At 42.4% G+C, this 23683-nt stretch overlaps 1 protein-coding gene across 1 annotated transcript in view; it reads left to right on the forward strand.

The window, feature by feature from the left end:
- LOC139832341 (uncharacterized) overlaps positions 1 to 21067 on the forward strand; it is a 112032-nt gene extending 90965 nt beyond the window's left edge. Inside the window, exon 7 of the mRNA XM_071822076.1 lies at positions 20874 to 21067. Coding sequence (XP_071678177.1) covers positions 20874 to 21067 — 194 coding nt within the window. The remainder of the gene's footprint in view (positions 1 to 20873) is intronic.
- The last annotated feature ends 2616 nt before the right edge of the window (positions 21068 to 23683 follow it).

Below are 23683 nucleotides of genomic sequence, written 5' to 3' on the forward strand. Positions count from 1 at the left end.
CGTTGCTGTGTTTGGTGTTGTTCGGATGCTCCACAACACGCTTGGTAGTTCTTCTGGCCAGGTATGTCGAGCTTTTTCCAGTGGTCCTAACAAGCGCTTCTTGATGCCATTGCAGATGATGCCATTGGCTTTCTCGACTTGCCCATTGGTTTGAGGATGTGCAACTGACGCAAAGTTCAGCTTGATACCCACCTCTTCGCAATAATCTTTGAATTCATGGGATGTGAAGTTACTGCCGTTGTCTGTGACGATGCTGTGGGGCACTCCAAATCTGAAGACGAGGCATTTTACGAATTTTACTGTGGATGCTCCGTCTGGTGAATTTATCGGCTTCACTTCTATCCACTTTGTAAATTTGTCGACAGCTACTAACATGTACTCCTTTCCTCCTGGCCAGGATTTGTGTAACTTGCCCACCATATCAAGTCCCCATTGAGCAAAGGGCCATGACAATGGTATTGGAGCTAGCTCTGCTGCTGGAGAGTGAGGTTTTGCGGCAAACCTTTGACACGCGTCGCAAGTTCTTACTATGTCCTTGGCGTCCTCGATTGCTGTCAACCAGTAGAATCCTGCCCGAAGAACCTTGGCTGCGATAGCTCGACTACTTGCGTGGTGGCCACATATTCCTTCGTGTACATCCTTGAGAATTATTCTTCCTTCTTCGGGTGTGACGCACCTTTGCAAGACGCCTGAAATACTTCGCTTATACAATTCTCCCTTGACCACCGTGAAAGCTTTGGAGCGTCGAATTACTCGCCTTGCCTCAACTGGGTCGTCGGGTATTTCTTTCCTGAGGATGTATGATATGTACGGCTGCATCCACGGTATCTGTATCACCATGACCAGGTCCTGATCTTCTTCTTCATCCTCTTGCTTTTCCTTGGTAGCCCCCGAGGGTTTCTTCTCCTTCTTTTTTGATTTTGTCGACTTAGTGGATCTCTCTGTTATCTCTTCCCAGAATACACCTGGCGGGACTGCCAGGCATTGCGACCCGATGTTTGCAAGAACGTCGGCTTCGTCGTTGCTCAATCTACTAATATGATTTACTTCGCATCCATCGAACAACTTCTCGAGCTTGTTGTACACCTCCTTGTATGCCATCATGCTATCATTGACTGCGTCACATTGGTTCATAACTTGCTGTGCCACCAACTGTGAGTCGCCAAAGATTTTTAGTCGAGTTGCACCGCAGGCTTTCACCATCTTCATCCCGTGTATGAGAGCCTCATATTCTGCTTCATTGTTAGATGCGTTAGGGAACGTCATCCGAAGGATGTACTTCAACTTGTCGCCTTCAGGTGATATGAGTACTACTCCTGCGCCAGCCCCTTCTAGTCTCTTGGACCCATCAAAGTTCATGGTCCAGGTTCTCGATAAGTCTGGGGGTCCTGTGTTTTGCAATTCCATCCACTCTGCGATGAAGTCCGGCAGAACTTGCGACTTTATTTCTTTTCTTTTTTCATACGTGATGTCCCGAGGGGAAAGTTCTATTCCCCAAAGGGAGACACGACCCGTAGCTTCTGGGTTGTTCAATATATTTGACAAAGGAGCTTCATTGACTACTATGATCGGATGTGCCGAAAAATAGTGGCGCAATTTTCGTGCTGTCGTGAACACTCCGTATGCTATCTTTTGGTACTGCGGATACCTTTGTTTTGAGGGCGATAAAACTTCGCTAACGAAGTATACTGGCCTCTGCACGCCGTGGAGCTTTCCTTCTTCTTCCCTTTCGACAACTAGCACCGTGCTCACCACTTGGGGCGTGGCTGCGATATACAGCAGGAGAGGTTCCCTTTCTTTTGGTGCCACCAAAATTGGTGGTGTCGAAATTGTGCGCTTCAAATCCTCGAAAGCTCTGTCGGCTTCTTCGTTCCACTGGAATTTATCTCCTTGTTTTATCAAGGCATAGAACGGCAGCGCTTTTTCTCCCAACCTCGCGACGAATCTGCTCAAAGCTGCGACTCGCCCAGTTAGCTGTTGTATTTCTTTCAACTTTGTTGGCTTCCGCATTGTTACGATAGCTTGTATTTTATCGGGATTTGCTTCAATCCCTCTTGCTGAGACTAGGAACCCCAGAAGTTCTCCTGCTGGGGCCTTGAAAGAACACTTCGTCGGGTTCAGTTTGAGGCAGAACTTATCAAGGTTGTCGAAGGTTTCCTTGAGATCCTCGATCAGCGTTGCCCCCTTTTTTGATGTTATGACGACATCATCAATGTATACTTGCACGTTCTTCCCAATCTGTGTCGCCAAACACTTCTGCATCATCCTCTGATATGTTGCTCCCGCATTTTTTAGACCAAAGGGCATTGTTCTGTAGCAAAACACGCCGTAAGGTGTAATAAACGCAGTCTTTACTTCATCTTCTTCTTTCAATCTGATCTGGTTGTAAACAGAGTATGCATCCAGGAAGGAAAGACGTTCACATCCAGCCGTGGAGTCGATAATTTGATCGATCCTCGGGAGGGGAAAGTGATCCTTTGGACAATGTTTATTGAGACACGTAAAGTCGACGCACATGCGAAGGACCTTAGTGTTTTTCTTCGGCACCAGCACAGGATTTGCTACCCATGTGGCCTCTGTGAATATCTCTTTGATAAATCCAGCTTCTTGTAGTCGATTGATTTCTGACAGCATGGCTTTGCGGTTTGGTTCCGAAAAACGCCGCAAAGGTTGTTTGATTGGTCTCGCTAGTGGATCCAAGTTTAGGTGGTGCTCGGCAAGTTCCCTGGGTACTCCTGGCATGTCAGCTGGACACCATGCGAAGATTTTCCAGTGCTCACGGAGGAACTCGATGAGCGCGCTTTCCTATGCGATATCCATGTCGTTTGCGATAGATGTCGTCTTTTTTGGGTCTGTCGGGTGAATCTGCACCTCTTTTGAATTTTTCTCGGTACTGAAAGTTGATTCTTTGTTTGGCCTTCCAACATCTGGCAGTACGTCGTAATTAGTCATGCTTTTTGACGCCAAGTACTCAGCTTGCATCCCGAAAGTTTCTGACAACCGGTGGAAATCCTTGTCGCACTTATCGGCTAAGGCAAAGCTTCCTTTGACCGTGATTGGTCCCTTTGGTCCAGGCATCCTCCACAATAGGTATGTATAGTGTGGTACCACCATAAATCTAGCATATGCTGGTCGTCCCAACAGAGCGTGATATTGCGACGGAAAATCCACGACTTCAAACTCGAGCCTCTCGATTCTATAATTTTCTCGGGTCCCAAACTGAACGTCGAGATTGATCTTTCCCAATGGATAACTTGGTTTCTCCGGTGTGATGCCGTGGAACCTTGTGTCTGTTGGTTTCAAGTTTGCTAAGGATATGTTCATCTTCCTCAATGTATCTGCATACATAAGGTTTAAGCTGCTGCCGCCGTCTATGAACACTCGAGAGACATCAAATCCTGCGATAACTGCTGGCAAAATAAGTGCTGACTGCCCTGGTCGAGGAACTTGCTGCGGATGATCTGCTATTGTGAAGCCGATATCTTGTCCTGACCAATTAAGGTACTCAACTGTTGGTGGAGGCATTTTCTCTGCCATAAACACCTGTCGTGAGATTACTTTCTGAGCTCTATTGGACGGCCTTCCCTTCTGAATCATCGACACTGCTCCATTGGAGTTAGGATCAACATAAGGTGGTGGTGCAGGTGCTGCCGCTATTCTAAGCTGATGCCGATTGTCGTCTGTAATCGCGGGAGGAGGCGGCAAGTGAATCTCGCTTCTGGGTTCTCGAGGATTTCTCTGTGCTGCCCGCGCATTAGCGTTCTCTGCATACCGCAACATTGCTTGAAAATTTCGACAGTCCTTCTGCAAGTGCCCTGGCTGCCTTTTGCCGTTACTGTCGAGGAAAAAATGCATCTGGCACGGTCCGTTCATCATCTCTTCAGGGGATACGAAAGGTCTTGGGAACCTAGGCCCGCTATTTTGCCTGTTGCGTGAATCATCCCTGTTATCACCTCGCTGTTCACTGCTTCTCTGGTAATCATCTCTGTTGCTTCCTCCTGTATTTGTCCGAAAACCTGCCGAAATTTGTCCTGGAGCGTCGTAGTTCTGGTACGTCCGAGGAAATCTTCGCCTCGGTTGATAGTTTCGACCGCGGTCCTCCTCTGGCGACCTGTGTCGTTTGTTGTGGACAGCGTCTTCTCCATCTGCCCATTTATTTGCTATCTCCATTAACGCGGATACTGTCTTTGGATTGGTCCTTCCCAAGTCCTCGACAAAATCTCCACGCCTGACTCCTGCGACAAACGCATCTATTGCTCTCTCGTCAGATATATTTTCTGCCGAGTTTTTGATGATATTCCACCTCTGGATGTACTTTCTCATTGGCTCATCTGGCTTTTGTCGACACGCTCTCAACTCCTCTAACGACGCGGGTTTTTTGCACGTGGATCTGAAGTTCTTGATGAACACGTCCTCGAAACTTTCCCAGCTGTCGATGGATCCTGGAGCGAGTTTCTTTATCCACGATCGTGCGGCTCCACTCAAATGCACCTGGATGCTTTGCATGGCTGTTGCCCTAGTTCCTCCTGTCAGCTTCACCATCTCCAGATAGTCGACTAGCCAATCCTCTGGATCTTGAAGACCGTCGAACTTCTTGAAATTATCGGGTAACTTGAATCCTGAGGGGACTCGAGTTTTTCGGACTCTCCTCGTGAAGCATGGTAAGCCGCACATATCTTCGTCGTTAAGTTCTGGGGATTGCCGATGATCTCTTCTGCTTTGCCGCGCTCTGTCGACCCTTGCTTGTGCTGCTGTGTCTCTTGCGCCACTTGGTCCTTCGAGTCTTTGCCATTGTTGCTGCTGCAGGTCGTGGACTATTTTGCCTTGCCGTTCCTTCGGGAGGCGTTGACACAAACGCTGTCCCCATAGCTCCAACTCCTGCTACCGCCATATTGTACAGTGTTTCCCTTGGATCACCTGGAGGTGGTTTAGATGCAAAGATAAAAGCATGTGTCGCCATATACCCAGCCTCTGGTGTCTTAGGGATGATGTTTCCTCTTGTATCTATCGACATAAAGGACATGTCGAGGTTTTGGACCAAGTGCTCTCTTTCTGCTTCAGGTATATGTTGCAGCCTTGATCTTGCTCTGTTCCGCGCCTCCCGGTGGCTATCACCCGTAGTTCTAGATTGTCGACTTAGATCTGCCCTTCTTCTGCTGGATGCAGAAGCTGCCTCCTTTCTCCTGTTCAGCTCAGCTGTCTGTTTTTCCAATTCCCTGGCAGCTCGTGCGAGCCTATATTGATATGCTTGCAATTCTTCTGGTGTGGCTGTGGTAGCCATTGGTTCTGTGCCGTTCATAGCTCTCGCGGCTCTGTCCCACGCTGCTTGTGAAAGTTGAACTCTATCTCACGGCTCTGGCCCGACGTATTTGTTGCCCAGGCCTTGTCGCAGATTGGAGGGATCGACGTATGGATTTCCCAGACTGTCGAAAGCCTCAGATGTCTCCTCTTGATCTTCAATGGCGTAAATCTGATGATACTTTGTACTCAGATCTACGTTGGGTTTGGTGACATCATCGTTGAGATTGATGAAGACCTTGCCCACTGTGAGAGATTTGTCGATGAAGTCGTAACTGTCGACATCGCTTGAGGCATCGCTTATATATGAGTCCGCAGATGACTCAAACGACATGTCGTTGAAGATCTTGGCGAGTTTCTCTCTTGCTCTGGTGCTGACGTAGCGTGTCGCCGAGGTTTCTTCTTCTCCTGACTCGGTTGACGATGCATAGTTTGAAAAATCGGAATCGACCACCGACGATCCCGACGAAATCGGAATCTCGACACGATACGATCCTTCCTTCTCGACGCGAAAGTGAAACCTTCCGAACGTCATCTCCATGGGCTCCGCCAGATACGCATATGCATCCAAACGGGAGGGTGGGTGAGGAACAAAATCGACAAGACCAGCAGCGATCTGTTTACCTCGATCCATTGTGTTGCTTGCGGTTGACGATGTCGAAGATCTTGAGCGTGCCATCGAGATCAGCTCCTTACGCCTCTAGTTCCCACAGACAGCGCCAATTGACAAGGTATCAACTTGTCAATGCCTATGGATTGTAGGCTAGGGTTTAGTTGGAAGTAGAGGGTAAGTAGATCTCGAAGGTTTCAGCCGAAAAGTACTCGACGATTATGAAAACTAGGGTTTGCAGACAATGATTCGATTGATTCGTCGTCCCTCGACTCCCCCTTTATATAGGAGGTGGAGCCGAGGGATTCGTGTTATACAAGTTTACAGAGTCCGGGACGGTTTCTAACTCATCCCGCCAGATTACAAATAACACTTCCTATTACAACTCTATCTTTCCTTAATAGATCTTGGGCTCCCGAATCTTCTTATTCTTCGGGTATTGGGCCTCTAGTAAACCCCGGGTACCATCTTCGGCAGGCCCATTTGGGATGCCTATGTCAGCTGTTAAAGCTTTCAAGTATTCTTTGTCTCCCCTTGTGTCGAATCAATAAATTGGGTTATACTACCCTCGAAGACTGTTGCGATCCCCTATACTTGTGGGTCATCACCAGGTCAAACCCAGGAGCGCACCCATCGTCGGCGAGGACGAGAGCTCACCAGAGTTCGTCGAGGCGATTCTCCGCGAGATCCAGAACGGAGGCGATTCGCCAGGAGAGGAAGAGAAGGGGAAAACCACGCGGACAGATCGATAGATCTGCACGCGGCGGTTCTGGTTCGGTAGGTGGCTACGGCGGGGGAGCACGGAGCTAGCCGGAGCGAGGCGGCGGCCATGGCGGCGACGCCATCGCCACAGCGTCGCAGGAGATTAGGGTTAGAGGTGAACGAGAGAGAGAGAGCCGAGTGAGTGAGAGAGAGGTGGGCCGTTCGGCGCCACCGACCCAAAAGGGAATAGCCTTATTGGGCTGTCCCTGGGTTTAGGTAAATGGGCTAGGCCCAATATGGGTCCAGGGGGGTATTTTGGTCTTTTAACAATTAATAAAAGGCCAGAACTTTACCAATTTTTAATAAATCAAGTACAACTCTAAAAATCCACTAAAAATTGGATTAATGAATGAAAAATAAATCTTAACAAGAATAAATTATGAAATGGAATTTATGAAACAAATTCAAAAATTATGAATTTTAAGAATTTAAATAATAACTTGGAATTTTAAACTATTATTTCCTTGTATTTAAAATTCAAGGAAAAATCTCAAATAAGTTCAAATACTTATTTTCAAACATTTCAAAATGAAATTCTACTATTCCAAGTCATTTCCATTGAAAAGGGTATTTTTCCAAGAAAAAAATACTATATTCCTTTTTATTCCAAAAACTATAGAGATAACTCTATGATTTCAAATTATTTTTGGAATGATTAAAGGAATCACCAAGTAAAGTAGTTTTACTTTGAATTGTTGTACTTTGTGTGAATTAAAATGGTTTATACTTTTAAATCAATTGTAAATTACTGTCAAAGACATAAATTTTAAACGCAACCCTAAATTGATATACCTCAGCAGGGTAAATGGATCCAACATAAAATAATACATCCATGATTGCATTATTTGGATTTTATAACATTGTCCTTATCGGACAATGATGCTTCTTACAGAACCCGAGGTCCAGGTTCCATCAACTGCATTGAACTGCACTATATCGCAGTCCACAGGCAAGTTCACCCTTGCTCATGTCAACTTGAGTATTTTCTACTACTTTAATGCAAAGCTATATACTTATCATTCCTGCATCGCAAATGAAATTTTACTTTCCAACTATGAATATGACTATGTGGCTGGCAATGGAACCATGGTATGTGTTGATATGGTGGAGGTTCCATTGCAATGGGTTATATCACCCTAGGATTAATTACCAATGCCGTCCAGTGATTCTAGCGCCGTACAAGTCGCGTTGACCATGAGATCTATAATGGCTCTGGGGAAGCCAGCCGTATCTTTTCCCTTCTGCACGCCAATGGATTGGTAGAGTCGGTGGGGTGTTGGAGGCACTTCCGCAATAGGTTGGGATATCCTTTTAAATCCCCATCCATTAGTGATGATAAGCTCTACCATCTATGAAGGATTGTCCGGAGTACACCGTGAGTAAAGCCGTATTATCGGGGGAAGTCTACTGGGGGTGTACGGTTGGACAAAAGGGTGGGTTTGCAGTCGCGGAGAAGGCGGTGTGGGCTTGGATCTTTATACCTGGCCTCACACCAAAGGAAGTGTGAACGGGGGCAAGTCCCTGCGGATGGCAAAAAGGGTGAGATCTCTTGTGGGAAAAGTAACGCACCTCTGCAGAGTGTATCAAATTGTGGCTGTCACTCCCTGTTCCGGGAAGGGAACTGTGAACGCGGCAGGAAAGGAACTCCACGAAGTTCTAGTCAACCTGTGAAGACTGACGGGCATAGTTTTCATAATAAACGCAACCTTTTGAAGAAATGATTGCAAAACCTGCATTGACCGGCAATTTCCTGATCAATGGTCGTAGCTAGTGCATCAAACACCTTTTTATTCTTTTAGAACTTGCTGAGTACCCCTGTACTCACTTTCTTTCGACACCCTTGCTAGACTGTGATCCGGAAGTGGAGGCCATCAACGATGGAGCACCAGAAGGAAGTTACGAGCTGGTATACGAAGAACCTGATCTTACCGGCGGAGTGGAAGGCGTAGACTATGGGATAGTCTACGGACCAGATGACACGGAGGTGGAGGAGTAGTGACATACCCTAGCATCATAGAGCCGAGCAACGTAGAACTTACCTAAATAAGTTGTTGAGCTCTCTTTATATTTTTTATGAGTTGTAATCGTACTTAAGTAGTATCTTAGGGTGTTCTCATAGGACCTGTGAGAATACCAACTTGTTAAGACAATGATTGTAATAAAGTATGGAGTGTTATGACCTGCAATGTTTCTGTTGTACCACTCTGAGGGATATGGCAAATTGTGAAGAAGTCCCTTCGCAAAGATCATATCAACGACTTGTATACTACAACATGCAGTGGTATGCTGGGTCACCGCACTAATGTGATTCTATTTTATTAAACGCTACTTTATTTGGTACACTAAACAAATTCCTTGGAAGGCAAAATAGGATTTAATATTGGTTCACTCTACCCACTTAAATAGCACTTAATCTTAGGTATATATGGCTTGTACTATACTTATGATACATGATACACAAGTTAGGAAACAATATTTTATGTGAATTGGATCCTATGTGAAAGGGTTTAGGGTTTTGGTGATGCTTTACTAATTGAAGTTTAAATAGGCATGAGGCATGACAGGGTGTTACTTATAATCAAAGTGATACTTGAATTGGAATTCAGATGTGATTTAGGGTTTTAGTTGTGAGCACCTAAGTGATACACAACTGGGATTATGATATGAGCATAGGCTACAATTATATTTAGTTGGCTAGGGTTTTACCTATCATTTTATGTGATGGATGGTATCTACTTATCAGATAGATTTATCTAATCAGTTAAGGCTACAAGGTAAGATCATGCATTAGACAAGATCCACTCATTCCTCACTAATCCCTCTTTACTATTCCTCTCATCACACTCATCCTAGATTCTTAGGGTTTATAATTAATACCAAGTTGTGATGATTATGGAATTGGTTTCCTAAGGTATTGCTAATGGAATAGGGTTCTTACCTCCAAGATCAAATGTTGTCTGGAACAACTAAGTTTAGTACTATTCTAGTATTCTTGTATGGACTTGGCTATGGTTAATATTATATCTTCTCTCACTTCTCAATGTCTTGGAATATCCTAAGGTCCTACTTAAGAGATGATGATATGATCCTCTAAATATATGGTTTGCCTAGGAATACTACCTTGTTATCTTATGTAGCTTTTTCTTCTGGAAATCTGATAAACCTTCATCTTGTGGTATGCCTCCACCTCCTAGATTCTTCATCTTGATCCTAGCTAATGTATGGAGTGGCTCTATGTGTGTGTATCCTTGTATCATGCTACAAGATGACCAAAGGGATGGAGGGTGTGGCTCTATTTATAGGCTTGGGCAAGCTCTAGTATCATGACACATAGGTGGGTGACTCTTGTTTTTGTTTGATGAGTAAGGTGCTTGTTGTCATGCCCTCATCCATAGCAATCCTTTGAGCATGAGGTGGCAAGGCTTGGAGTGCAAGTCATGTAGATATTTTCATCCTATGTGGCATGATCCTTATCCTCTCATATGATTTATCTTTGGATAGCCAAGTGGCATTTGTTACTAAATATCTTGTGGATAGTGCACCACATCATACATGATTGGATTTATGTTATAATATTGGTAAAAAGGTCAAGGTTGAAGGTTATTCCTCCATTTTGGATAGTTGGTGTTTGATTTCACCAAGGCATGATCATATGAGTTTCAAAATACTCATAGTTAGTTTTATTCAAATAGTTTGAACTATAATTCGTAATGTAAATGGATTTAGTTTTATGATATTCCATATATTTAATAAGTTGTTATTTAAATGAGAATGTGTGGCTTTTATGCACTTTAAACCCTGTGGTTTACCTTATTTAGAAGTGAATTAAATTACACACAAAGGTAGTTGCTAACTTTTAAGTATTATTAAGTTAGGATTTGATTCTTAAAGAATGTGTTGTTGTAAATCTAATTCCATTTGATCTAATCCATAGATCAAATCATCTCTACCCAAAACAAGGTTTTAGCAAAGATCACAATGAAGTTTATAGCGCTTGACTTGATTATCTACTTCAATTCCAGCAAGTCAAGTGAAACTTCAGTTGCTGTGGTAAGTTTTATTTGAAAGCGCGAAAATTCCCCGGATTTTCTATGAATGAATGCAATGCAAACTTTGGTGTTCTCTCATTTTGTAGCCTCTAAACCTGGGATATTACAGCCTCTCCCCCCCCAACCTGAACTTCGTCCCGAAGTTCGAGCGCTCTCATGTTTTGGAATGTGGAACTGACTTGAACAGATCACAATCCTTTCAAATTCCATGGTGATCTCATTCAATATAATTGGATATATCCCTTGTCCAGATCCTCCCTGGAGTCTTCTGATGTCTGGCACTGATACTTTCTTATATTCTATGATTTCTTCCAACATTCTAAACTTCTAGTCTTATCCTTCAAAGATCCCTGGATTAGGACATCTTATGCTAATGGGCTTTACTAATGGTTGTGGTGGTAGCTTCCTATCTGGGTACCCAAAAACTTGGTTCTACGAGCTACGGTGTAATATGGCACTATGGTGTACCAGCTACGGTGCCCAAACCTTAATTCTGTAAGATTTATTTAAGGTAGGGTATTGTTTTCCCTTACTACCATAACGAAAGTAATGGTACTTAGTAAGGTATTTACAATAGGCATGGGCTAGTGGTTTATTCCTACGAATGGATTAGACTCATTTAGTCCATCCAATCATGGCTTCTAGTTTATGCTAGTTATCCCCCTTTTGGTTTCTTTAGGTTCCATGAAAGGAATCTTTCTAGTAGGCTTATGTTTTGGTATGGTCAATCTCCTTCGGTCTTAAGCCTTCTCAAGCTTTGATTGGCCTCCGATATCTTCTTCATTCAACTTTATTATCTTAGACTTACTTGAGCTCTTTTACTTCTGAGTAATTATCAATTACCCACTCAAGTTAGAATTTAACTCTTATTTCTTCGAGATATGAACCTCGGCTTCTAGTCTGACAATCTCCTGAGAGTACTTTGATATGGATACTTCCAACAACCTTATGAAAATAAGATCGGACTTCCTCTCAGTTCAGGCCTTCTTCTTCGTCTGTCATACTCCAAATGTCATATCTTAATGTTTCCCCTTCAGCCTTCCTCTCCCCCTTGGTGTTTACTAATGGTCTTCAAGCTCCTTTTCTTCTGATCATTAAACTCCAAGGTTAGGGAATTGGTCTTGGTCTGGCTTATAGTTTGTACTTTTCTAAAGTCTCACGAAGAATTCTTTGCGGTGTATCCACACAATTGTGGGTATCCGATGTGGATCCTCCGACTAAATGTATACCAGCTATGGGATACCAGCTACGGAATACCGGCTGCGGAATCCCCCTTTCTTTTAGGGTAAAGAAATGTTCAAGTTGTGGATTATCTGGTACCAGCTGCAGACTATCTAGCACTAGATTGGGCTTATTGGATACCAGTTGTGGATTGTTTATGGTTTTAGTCAACATCTACCTACCAGATGCGGATACTTTTATAGTTTTAGTTAAGATCTATCTCACTTTCAAATGATTTCTCTACATATATATCCTATATCAGCTGCGGTCTTCTTATACCAGCTGCAATTTCACTTATCTATTTTCCTCCTTTCAGGGTTTGTTTTGCAAGAAAACCACTTGTTGACACTACGAAGATAGTATCGTAAGTGACTTCACTTGCATTCTCTTCTTCCATAATGAATATGGCTCCACTTCTGCTACTCCATATTCACTGTTTGTCCCACTTTCATGGTACTTCCATGTTGAAGTACTCCTTAATTAAGGATAAAAGTTATTTTTAATTAGTCCTTCCTTCAGATTGTTGTGGTTGCTTCCCACAACTTTACTACCTTCTTCTAGTGAACCTTCATCTTGTCTTCAAACTCTTCAAAATTCGTCACTTCCTCACACGAATACCTTTACCCTCTAGACCTATAACATCAAGTAAGAGTTTGATATTGCAACATGCATTTGCATATCAAAATCAAACTTCATGTATGGATCTAGTCAAACAATGAAAATCCAATAAAATCCAAGAAGATTCAGCTTTGTGTTTACAATACACATCCTTATATGCCTGAATATAGTAATTGGGTAAGACATCCCTAAACATCAGGATCAGATGTGTAGTATATAACACCACATAAGATAGGTTTAGGTTGTGATACTTAGCACATATATAGGGATTACTACTATTTTTCTCAATATTTACCTCGATTGCTCTTTTGCAATCAAATAAACTTGAGCAAATTGGTCTAAATGGATTAGGGTTGACCTAATTTCCTCGGAAAGTGCTAACTTACCTTCCGTTCAATTGAAAACTAACCTCTCTCGAGACCATAACATGGCTACTATAAACACATGATTGTTGGAATATACCACCTATAACTCCAAGATTTCTCTATGTAATATGCTCTAAATAAGCCTTCTTTAAACTAAGGACTATGGTTCGTGCATACTTGGCACAGTTGCCAGGATTTTAAGGCCTAAGCTTTTGAACTATTCCTTAAATCCTACTCCTTATCACACTCTTGTTAACTTAATTATGACGTTCTACTTCATCACATTATAATTCTCAAGTGAATCATATATAAGTACCTAGTTTATTATTGAAAGTAGATTCCTATAACTCCTATCACTCTTCCTTACCTCCCATGATTGACTCATCATAGGTATGTACTTCCTCATATAACCTATCTTCATCATTCATATCATTCATCTTAGTACTTTGACTGACTCTTATTTACCCATAACTTGTATTGGTATACTTCTTCCAATAGGATATCTTCCTTATGGTTGTATCCTCTCGTTGGACTACCATGTGTTGTATATACCAACTGTGGTCTACTACCACCCATTATCTTAAGCTCCAATGGTGTTCTACTAATTTGGAATGAAGCAAGATAACTAATCAACTGTACTTAAGAAAAAATAGATAAGAAGGATTGACTCAAGTGTGTCAGGATTATTCTCAAGTGAATACCCATCTCAAGTCAAAAGAATAATTGATTTAGCATAGTTGACTTAGCTAATACAACTTCCTATAGACACTACCAAACCTATAGGTCTCCTTTAAAGGGTTTTAATCCTAGGGTCAAAGCATTTGCTCTGATACCAGCTGCGGTGACCCAGTGTACCACTGAATGGTGTAGTACACAAGTCGTTGACATAACACAAGTGAAACACCGTTCCACTCATATTACATCCCTCGGAGTGGTACAGCAGAAACATATGCGAGTCCAAGGTATGTCTATAGAAGGATACACGAACTGTTTACAAAAGATCAACACATCCTCCTACTTTACAGTGAGGTAAAACTTCAAATCAAGCTCCATAAGAATGACTCGTAGTCTAACTTATTGCTAACTCAAGTTTAAGAGCTACTTGGCTTGCTATAGAAATCTAGCTACTTGGGTGCTAGGATTAGGGAAAGGTTCCCTTTTATTACTACTCTAGGTTTCCATTATAGCTGATGCAGAAGTTGACTCCATTGACTTCTTTGACTGGATTCTTCATCTTTTTGCAGTTGACTCCTTTGTCTTCGAGTTCCACGGTAGTTTCTCCTTCGGTGCCTTGATCTAAGAAGGGGGTTCAAATGGGAGGGAATGAGTACGAGCGTACTCAGCAAGTTCATATTAGGAAATAAGTGTATCATGCACTAGCTACAGCCATAGACCAGAAAGTCATAGGCGAATGCAAGTTTTCATAAACATTTCTTCAAAAGGTTTATTTTATTCTGAAAACTATGCCCGTCAGTCTTCACAGGTTGAACAGAACTTCGTGGAGTTCCTTTCCTGCCACGTTCGTAGTTCCCTTCCCGGAACAGGGAGTGACTGCCACAATTTGATACCCTCTGCAGAGGTGCGTTACTTTTCCCATAAGAGACCTTATCCTTGTTGCCAACCGGGCTCGAGATTCCGTCCACACTTCCTTGGTGTGAGGCCCAGTATAAGATCCAAGCCAATCACTGCCTTCTCCGCGACCCCGCAGACCCACCCTTTTGTAAGTATGGCCTCCCCTTTATCTATGGGTAGACCGACCTAGGCACTTGTTCTCCCCTATACCATTAAGGTAGACCGATCCGAACAACTTATGTGCCCTGTCCTATACACCATAGATAGACCGATCCGGACAACCCTTACAATCCTTCATAGACCAATAATAAGTTTGCCCTCCCCTGTATCTAATGGTAGACCGTGATGGACCACATGTCCCCACCTTTACCAAAGATAGACCGATCCAGGCAACCCTTATTACTAGTCTATTGGCATGCGAGAGGGAAAAGATACAGGTGACTTCCCCAGAGCCATTATAGATCTTATGGTTAACGCGATATGTACGGCGCTAGAATCACTAGACGACATTGGTACTTAATCCTAGATGAATAGTACCCATGCAATGGAACCTCCACCAATCAACACATACCATGGTTCCATTGCCCACCACATAGTCATATTCATAATTGTAAAATAATATTTGCTTTTCAATGCAAGAGTGATAAGAATAGTACATTGCATATAATTTGATAAAAATAATCAAATGACATGAGCAAGCGATGAACTTGCCTTTCTTGACTGCAAGATTATGCAGGCAAAAGCTTCGATACGTGAGAACTCCAAATTCTGAAATACCATCATTGTCCGGTAAGGAAAATGTTTAAAGAACTGGCAAAGATGCTATAATGCATAATATGAGATGCAATCGTTCCGAGCGTAACCTAACCTCGATGATTTAGGATGTATGAGTTGTAATGATTTCTTTAGGGTTTGTTGCATTTTTAGGATGGTTCTCAAACAAGGTTCTTATTAGGGTTGGTGATATTATAGCATAAACAAGTGATATAATTCATCATAACAATCATACACACAAAGGAATGGTGGTGATATAATAAGTAAAGAGTAGTTGTCAGTTTTAAGTGCTATAGGACATGGTTGATAATTACTTATATTATACTTCAAAAGAATAATTTTTGAAGAACATGTTAATTAAGAAATAATAAGTATTTCAAACAAGAACTAGGGCTTCAATGGTTTGATTGACATATGTACTTCAAAAGAATAACTTTTGAAGAACATACTAAATAAGAACAAGAACTACTATAAATAGGAGCTATGGAATGCTAGGGTTTACTAATGGATTCATTTAGTGTACTAATAGGTACTAGTTGGTTTTTAATATAATGGGTTTATATGTAGCAAGCATTGATAGGTTCATTACTATGGTTTCTCATAAGCATCATATCAAAGGTTGATTCAAGGTAATGCTATGAGTTAGGTATTAAAGTTTACTATGGCTTCACATTTGCTTCACTAAGTAATTAATAATGAGTTCCTAAACAAAATGGTTTACTATTCTTAAGTAGGGTTTAGTTGGATAGGAGCATGTGTTTTGAATTGCTACACAAGGTTGATACTAGGGTTCATCATTATGGTTCTACTAGGGTTTGATGGTTGAGGTTGATTCTAATGGTATGGTATATAGGAGTGGTGATCAATGGTACTAATCCAATTAACAAGTTAGGGTTTGCTTCTAAGTGACACTAGGGAATCATATAGGTTTTAATTAAGAATAGGGACATGAAATGATAATCTCCTGGGACTTGGTTTTATGCTAGTGGATCATAAGCATGCATTCAATTTTTGCTTATTAGGGTTCTATATGTTAAGTAAATCTCACATGATCACATGTGACACATAACTAGGGTTTTAGAGTTGATTTTAATGTGGAATGATCACATAAAATAATGGGACCAATGTCTTACTTAAATGAGAACCAGGGTTGCTAAATTATGATACAACTCTTAACTAATAATTGTAAACAAATGTGTGGTGACTAATTACTTTGAAACAAATCTAATAATGCTTTGGCATTTTATTAGTTTTCACAATAGTTAATAATTAAGGTAACTCTTATTTAGGTTTAATTTAGAAATCAGGGTTTAATGATTGTTATTAGGTTTAAAGTATTTAACTTGTTAACTAAAGATTTTTAAGTAAACAATTGTTGGGATACCAGCTTTTAATATTTTCATGACTTATTACTATTTAAAGAAAATAGAAAATAGTAATATGCAAATTAGGGTTTATGAATTATCACTAATATTTAAGTGGATGCAATTATGATAAAGAAAATTAATCTTAACATTTTACTTAGTTACTGAATAGTTAAAATTTAATTTTGATACTTCACTAATTATTGAATTCAAATTGTGTTTTAAATAAATGAAAATGCATAATTAATAAAGTTAAAAATAAGTGAATATTTTATTTTGACACGCATTTTTGTTTTATATTTTATTTGAATAGAGTTTATTTTTGTGAGCATTTTGATATATTATTCATATTTTCTGAGTTAATATGAATTTTCTATGATTTTGCAAAGTTTTAGCTATTTACTGGAATTTGAAATAACTGGAAAATAATAAATGTACCGAGACAGTTCTAGCCACAGAGACTGACGAGTGGGGCCTAAGTACACGTCAGATGCCACGCCAGCAAGGACTGGGCAAGGTTGACCGAGGCCTTTGACCTCACCGGCGGTTAAACGCCGGCGGTCAGCAGATGGTGGCACCACCGATTTACGGCCTCCCGAGATGCGCGGTTAGGCTCTACTGAACGAGTACAACGAGGCGAATCGAATGGTGATGATGGTTTAGCGAGGGGATCACCGGAGCGTCGCCGGCGATGGTTACTGCGGCGGTGCTACTCCGGTGAGATTCGAATCGGAGGCTACAGGAGGTTCTAGGATGCGAGATGTAGCTCTACAGAGGCGTATTCTCACCCTGAACATGATGGCGTGGTCGGCTCCGACGATGGTCGACGGAGATGACGGCGATTGGCGATCTCCCGACAAACTGCTGCGGAAGGGAACGATGGAATCGATCCTCCACACGGCTCCCCTAGATGCTGGGCTTCTCCCAGATGCTCCTTGAGTCTAGGCGCTTCTCCTGGACCACGCGCCAGAGGCTGGGTTGGCCTCCTCCGCCGGCTTCGTCTTTGACTCCGGCGATAATGCACAGATGGTTTTGGAAGAGAGAGAGCGAGAGAGAGATTGAGAAGAGGTGGTGCAGAACTAGGGTTGCGAGGCGCTTCTCCTCGACTATTTATAGGGCTCGAGGTGGTCTGGTTCGTCGGCTCGCCGGCGGCAGTAGCTGAGATGCGATGGTGCCAGTGAAGAGAATATGGGCGTGAATCTTGACGCTCCTGGATAAGCTCGGACGCGAGAGAGATAATGGAGGGTTCTGGAAGCTTTGGTGGCGTCCGGGGCATCCTTATCGGCTTCGAGGACGTGGCCGCCGTTCCTCGCTGCGCTGTCGACGCCGTGGAGGAAGACGATGCCCTCGTCTTGTTTTGTGCCAGCGACGAAACGGTATGTGGCCGTGGGCTGGACTAGGCCGTGGTGGTAGGTTGGTCCAGGCTCAGCTGCTGGGCTGCACGGCCAGGTAAGCCCACCTTTCTTTTTTATATCTTTTCTATTTTCTGTTTTGAATTTGCTATTTGAATTCAAATTGGTTTCTGTTCTGTGTTGCAGGTTCTAAATTATTTGAATGTCAATATAACTTGATAACAATGCTTACTGCATAGTTTTGTTGTTTAAACAAATATTTAATTTAAGATTAGATTAATATTTTGTGAGAGTTAATTAAAATAGAAATGGTTTAGATCTTTATCTCAATTACTTCTTAATTAATGAACCAATCTATTTGAATGGTTTGAAAGTTTCTAACATGTGCAAGGTGAACACATGTTTAGGTTTGCTAATGTACTTAACCATATTGATTGTTCATATTTATTTTAATTATGGCTAGAGTTTAAAATATATGATATTGAGAATGGGATTGGTTCATGATTTTATGTGGAGAATTGTTTCTAAGGTTTAAGCAAAGTGGTTGGATCAACCCTATATTCACTAATCTTGCTTAGCAAACTCTTGCTTGAATTATTTAAAATGAATCCTAAGCTCATCATGATTAACTCGCTTGCTAAGGTGATTCTATTTTATTAAACACTACTTTATTTGGTACACTAAACAAACTCCTTGGAAGGCAAAATAGGATTTAATATTGGTTCACTCTACTCACTTAAATGACACTTAAGCTTAGGTATATATGGCTTGTACTATACTTATGATACATGATACACAAGTTAGGAAATAATATTTTATGTGAATTGGATCCTATGTGAAAGGGTTTAGGGTTTTGGTGATGCTTTACTAATTGAAGTTTAAATAGGCATGAGGCATGGTAGGGTGTTACTTATAATCAAAGTGATACTTGAACTGGAATTCAGATGTGATTTAGGGTTTTAGTTGTGAGCACCTAAGTGATACACAACTGGGATTATGATATGAGCATAGGCTATAGTTATATTTAGTTGGCTAGGGTTTTACCTATCATTTTATGTGATGGATGGTATCTACTTATCAGATAGATTTATCTAATCAGTTAAGGATACAAGGTAAGATCATGCATTAGACAAGATCCACTCATTCCTCACTAATCCCTCTTTACTATTCCTCTCATCACACTCATCCTAGATTCTTAGGGTTTATAATTAATACCAAGTTGTGATGATTATGGAATTGGTTTCCTAAGGTATTGCTAATGGAATAGGGTTCTTACCTCCAAGATCAAATGTTGTCTGGAACAACTAAGTTTAGTACTATTCTAGTATTCTTGTATGGACTTGGCTATGGTTAATATTATATCTTCTCTCACTTCTCAATGTCTTGGAATATCCTAAGGTCCTACTTAAGAGATGATGATATGATCCTCTAAATATATGGGTTGCCTAGGAATACTACCTTGTTATCTTATGTAGCTTTTTCTTCTGGAAATCTGATAAACCTTCATCTTGTGGTATGCCTCCACCTCCTAGCTTCTTCATCTTGATCCTAGCTAATGTATGGAGTGGCTCTATGTGTGTGTTTCCTTGTATCATGCTACAATATGACCAAAGGGATGGAGGGTGTGGCTCTATTTATAGGCTTGGGCAAGCTCTAGTATCATGAAACATAGGTGGGTGACTCTTGTTTTGGTTTGATGAGTAAGGTGCTTGTTGTCATGCCCTCATCCATAGCAATCTTTTGAGCATGAGGTGGCAAGGCTTGGAGTGCAAGTCATGTAGATATTTTCATCCTATGTGGCATGATCCTTATCCTCTCATATGATTTATCTTTGGATAGCCAAGTGGCATTTGTTACTAAATATCTTGTGGATAGTGCACCACATCATACATGATTGGATTTATGTTATAATATTGGTAAAAAGGTCAAGGTTGAAGGTTATTCCTCCATTTTGGATAGTTGGTGTTTGATTTCACCAAGGCATGATCATATGAGTTTCAAAATACGCATAGTTAGTTTTATTCAAATAGTTTGAACTATAATTCGTAATGTAAATGGATTTAGTTTTATGATATTCCATATATTTAATAAGTTATGATTTAAATGAGAATGTGTGGCTTTTATGCACTTTAAACCCTGTGGTTTACCTTATTTAGAAGTGAATTAAATTACACACAAAGGTAGTTCCTAACTTTTAAGTATTATTAAGTTAGGATTTGATTCTTAAAGAATGTGTTGTTATAAATCTAATTCCATTTGATCTAATCCATAGATCAAATCATCTCTACCCAAAACAAGGTTTTAGCAAAGATCACAGTGAAGTTTATAGCGCTTGACTTGATGATCTACTTCAATTCCAGCAAGTCAAGTGAAACTTCAGTTGCTGTGGTAAGTTTTATTTGAAAGCGTGGAAATTCCCCGGATTTTCTATGCATGAATGCAATGAACACTTTGGTGTTCTCTCATTTTGTAGCCTCTAAACCTGGGATATTACCGCACCTCTTGCGGCTAACTATTGTTTTCTATCGTTTTTCAGACCAGCTCTTGAGATTACCATGAGCGCGTCCGGCATGAAGCCCAAGGCCCCCAAAGATACCAGCAAACCCCAAGATCCTCCTCAGCGAAGTCCGGCACACTCTGGTGCCTGCAAAACTCCTTCCTTCCTTGGGGGACGCACAACAAGTGCGGGGAGTGTGGCCCCTCTATCAGAAGATCACCGCGTCGAGGAGGATTTCACTTCCCCTCCAGACTTTGAAGACCCCGGCACCAGCAACATGGTCGCCGGTTCAGAACAAGCCGGGCGGTCGGAACCTTTGGTTCCGCCCGTCCTTGAGAAAACCAGCAAAGCACAACTGCTTCCCCCTCCAAGACTTCTTCTTTTGCACCAGCAAAACCGTCCTCTCTGGCCAAGGGCGCGGCTGCACCGCCACCGCCACCTTCAAGCAAGCCTCCTTCTGGCCCTTCTGGCAAGAAGTTCTCCCGGAAGGTCGCCAACGTTACTGCGGAGCAGCTCTCTGGCGCATTCCAAGCTGCAACGGCTCAGCCTACCGGCTCACAAAGCCTCACACTTTATGCTAGGTGAGCCGCGGTCATTGTTAGTGAGAAGATTTCGGCCCAAACGAGCCGGATCATCGAGCTGAACCGCGACACGGACAACTTGGGTCCGCTCCAGAAGTACGTCGATGCCTGGAATACTTCCGACATGACTGAATCCACCCTCGGCGTCAAGGACAGGCAGGTTGTGATGGACCATCGTGGCCCCCGGAACACGATGCAGCACTTGGTGCGGCTTAAGCGCAGCATGCGTGAGTTCGACAATGCCTAGCACGACGTTGATAAGAACGTGGTGGTAAGTTTTTCTTCCGGGCTCGAATTTCATCCTCATACTGAATTGTTTTCGACTTAGATCTTGTAGATATATATCCTCATAGTCCCTGAGTTTCGGGTTAAGCACGTAGTACTTAGCGTGAAACTGTTCAAAAACTGGCATAGATAGTCCCCGAGTTTCGGGTTAAGCACATAAAACTTGCCAAAAAAACCAGCATAGCTTACGGTTTCTTTTAACTTGTTTCAGGGCATGTTGGATTTGCGCAAGAAACTCTTTGAAGATTTGCTGTGGGAGCACCGCGACCTCACCGAGGCCTTCACCGCGCTCCAGCTTACTCATAGCCAATGCCAAGGTTTGTTTGAGCTCACCGGATTCTTTTGTACCGGTTTTGCCTCCGCAGAATTTTACTAAACTATTTCTTTGCGCAGCTGCACTTCTGGAAGCTTCCCTTGACGAGCTCACCAGCCAAGTTGCTGCACTCAAAGGTAAGCCGTTTCCATCGGTTTCTTTTTTCACTGTTGTTTTATTTCCCTAACTAAATTCATTATGGATTTCAACTGAAAAGGAAGACTCTCCAGCACCGGCGTGACCTGGAGGCCCAGCGAGCCGAAACCGCTAACATGAAGGAGAAACTGCTTCAGGTCGGACTACAACATGCCCAAGCGCTGAAGGACGGCATTGCCGCCGGGAAAGCGGAAGTGGAGAAGGCTAAGGAGCAGCTGCCCCAGGAGCTGAGGGAGGAAAAGAAGCTACGGCAGCTTGAGAAGGAGCGGAACGAGGAGCTTGCGGTGGTCCAGGACTCAGTTGCCCAGTTCATCAAGGAGCTGGATGAGAAAGTCCAGAGTATGTATCTTGCTTTTGCTTAGAAGCTTTCTTTTCTTACCGGTTTACTCTTACACCGGCTTCTTTTGATCTTTCCGTAGAAATCTTCCCGGACTCCCAGGTACGTGCCGACGTGGCTGTTGCCAAGGTCCGTGTCGAGGTTTCGGCTTCTGATACCGGTTCCCCCTGGACAACACACGACTACCTGATAGCTCTCTCTTCTCGCGTCATGCACATGGAAATCGTGGATCGGCATCTTGCTCAGCTACCGGAGGCCGCGCTCAAGATCCTGAAGTGCCTCTGGCCCGGAGAGCCCGTTCCGGACAACATTAGTGCCCTCGCCGTCCGGCTTCGTCTACGACAACTAGGGAATCTTCTGACGTCAGACGTTGGCCTGTGGATCAGATAGTCCACTTCCGTTACGCTTCCGCTATGTAATATGTTCATTGATCATTAGATCAACTATTTGTGTAATCTTGGATCATGTGATCTCTATTTGTAAGACGACTATGGTATGTAATGAATGATGACTTATGATATTCGACTGTTATGTCTCGCAACAACAATATTCCTGGGATTGCGATGTATGGCATAATAGGCATCTGGACTTAAAAATCCGGGTGTTGACAGGATGGGTGTTGGCACTCGCCAATCTCAAAAGCTACCTTCTACGAGTGTCAGGGAAGGACGAAGTTCCACCTATGTGGAGCCATCTACACCACAAGGCCAAGTCTTTTCCATTGGACAACCAAGTGTAAAGTCACCTCTCCCACAACCTCAAGTTCGGCATCACCAACAATGAGGGTCAAGGCGAGGACCTAAACCACGATGAAGATCAAGTGACCTCACAAGAATCTATCCTTTTGGTCCATTCTCACCAGGGTGCTAAAGCGTCAAGACTCTTTCCGCAAAGTACAAGACATACTCAAAAGCAAGATATGAGGGGGTCCAACGGTATAGCAACCCCAAGTATCAATACTTCCTTAATGAGTCCGACAAAGCAATGGACTCACTCTCTACCGGTCAACGTCAAGGTTCGCTTCTTTACCTTTGTGCTTCTCATCCGGACATTGTGTCAAAAGTGGGTACTTATACCACTCTTGTGCTACATGTTTAGATGTAAAGCACGCATGAACATAGGGGGAGTGCGGTTTTTAACTTATTGAGCTATCCCTCCCCCCATAATGCATAAAGAAACCCAAAGCATATGCTATTTTTCAATTAAGTGACTAATGAGCTTCATGTTGAGTTGTAGCCGTGAGTCCTAGGTACATCTACGTGACCTCACACTACAAAACTCTTACACGGTGGTTTCGGCCAGCAACCTCCTCCTTGAGGAGCTTTTGTTCTTTTGATTTCTTTTCTCCATTTGTTTTTTTGTTTTCGTTTTGGGAGATTCACCCAAGCTTGGATTTTTTCCTTGCTTTGATTCTTGCAAACTTGGTTGGGTAGTACCTTAACAGTTCCGTCATCTAATCCTAAGCCATTATCTATCTCTTGAGCCAACTCAGTCTAAAAGCACAAGTCTACACCAAAATCTGAGTGTCT

This window comes from Lolium perenne, chromosome 1 (genome assembly GCF_019359855.2).
Source record: "Lolium perenne isolate Kyuss_39 chromosome 1, Kyuss_2.0, whole genome shotgun sequence".
Taxonomy (NCBI): domain Eukaryota; kingdom Viridiplantae; phylum Streptophyta; class Magnoliopsida; order Poales; family Poaceae; genus Lolium; species Lolium perenne.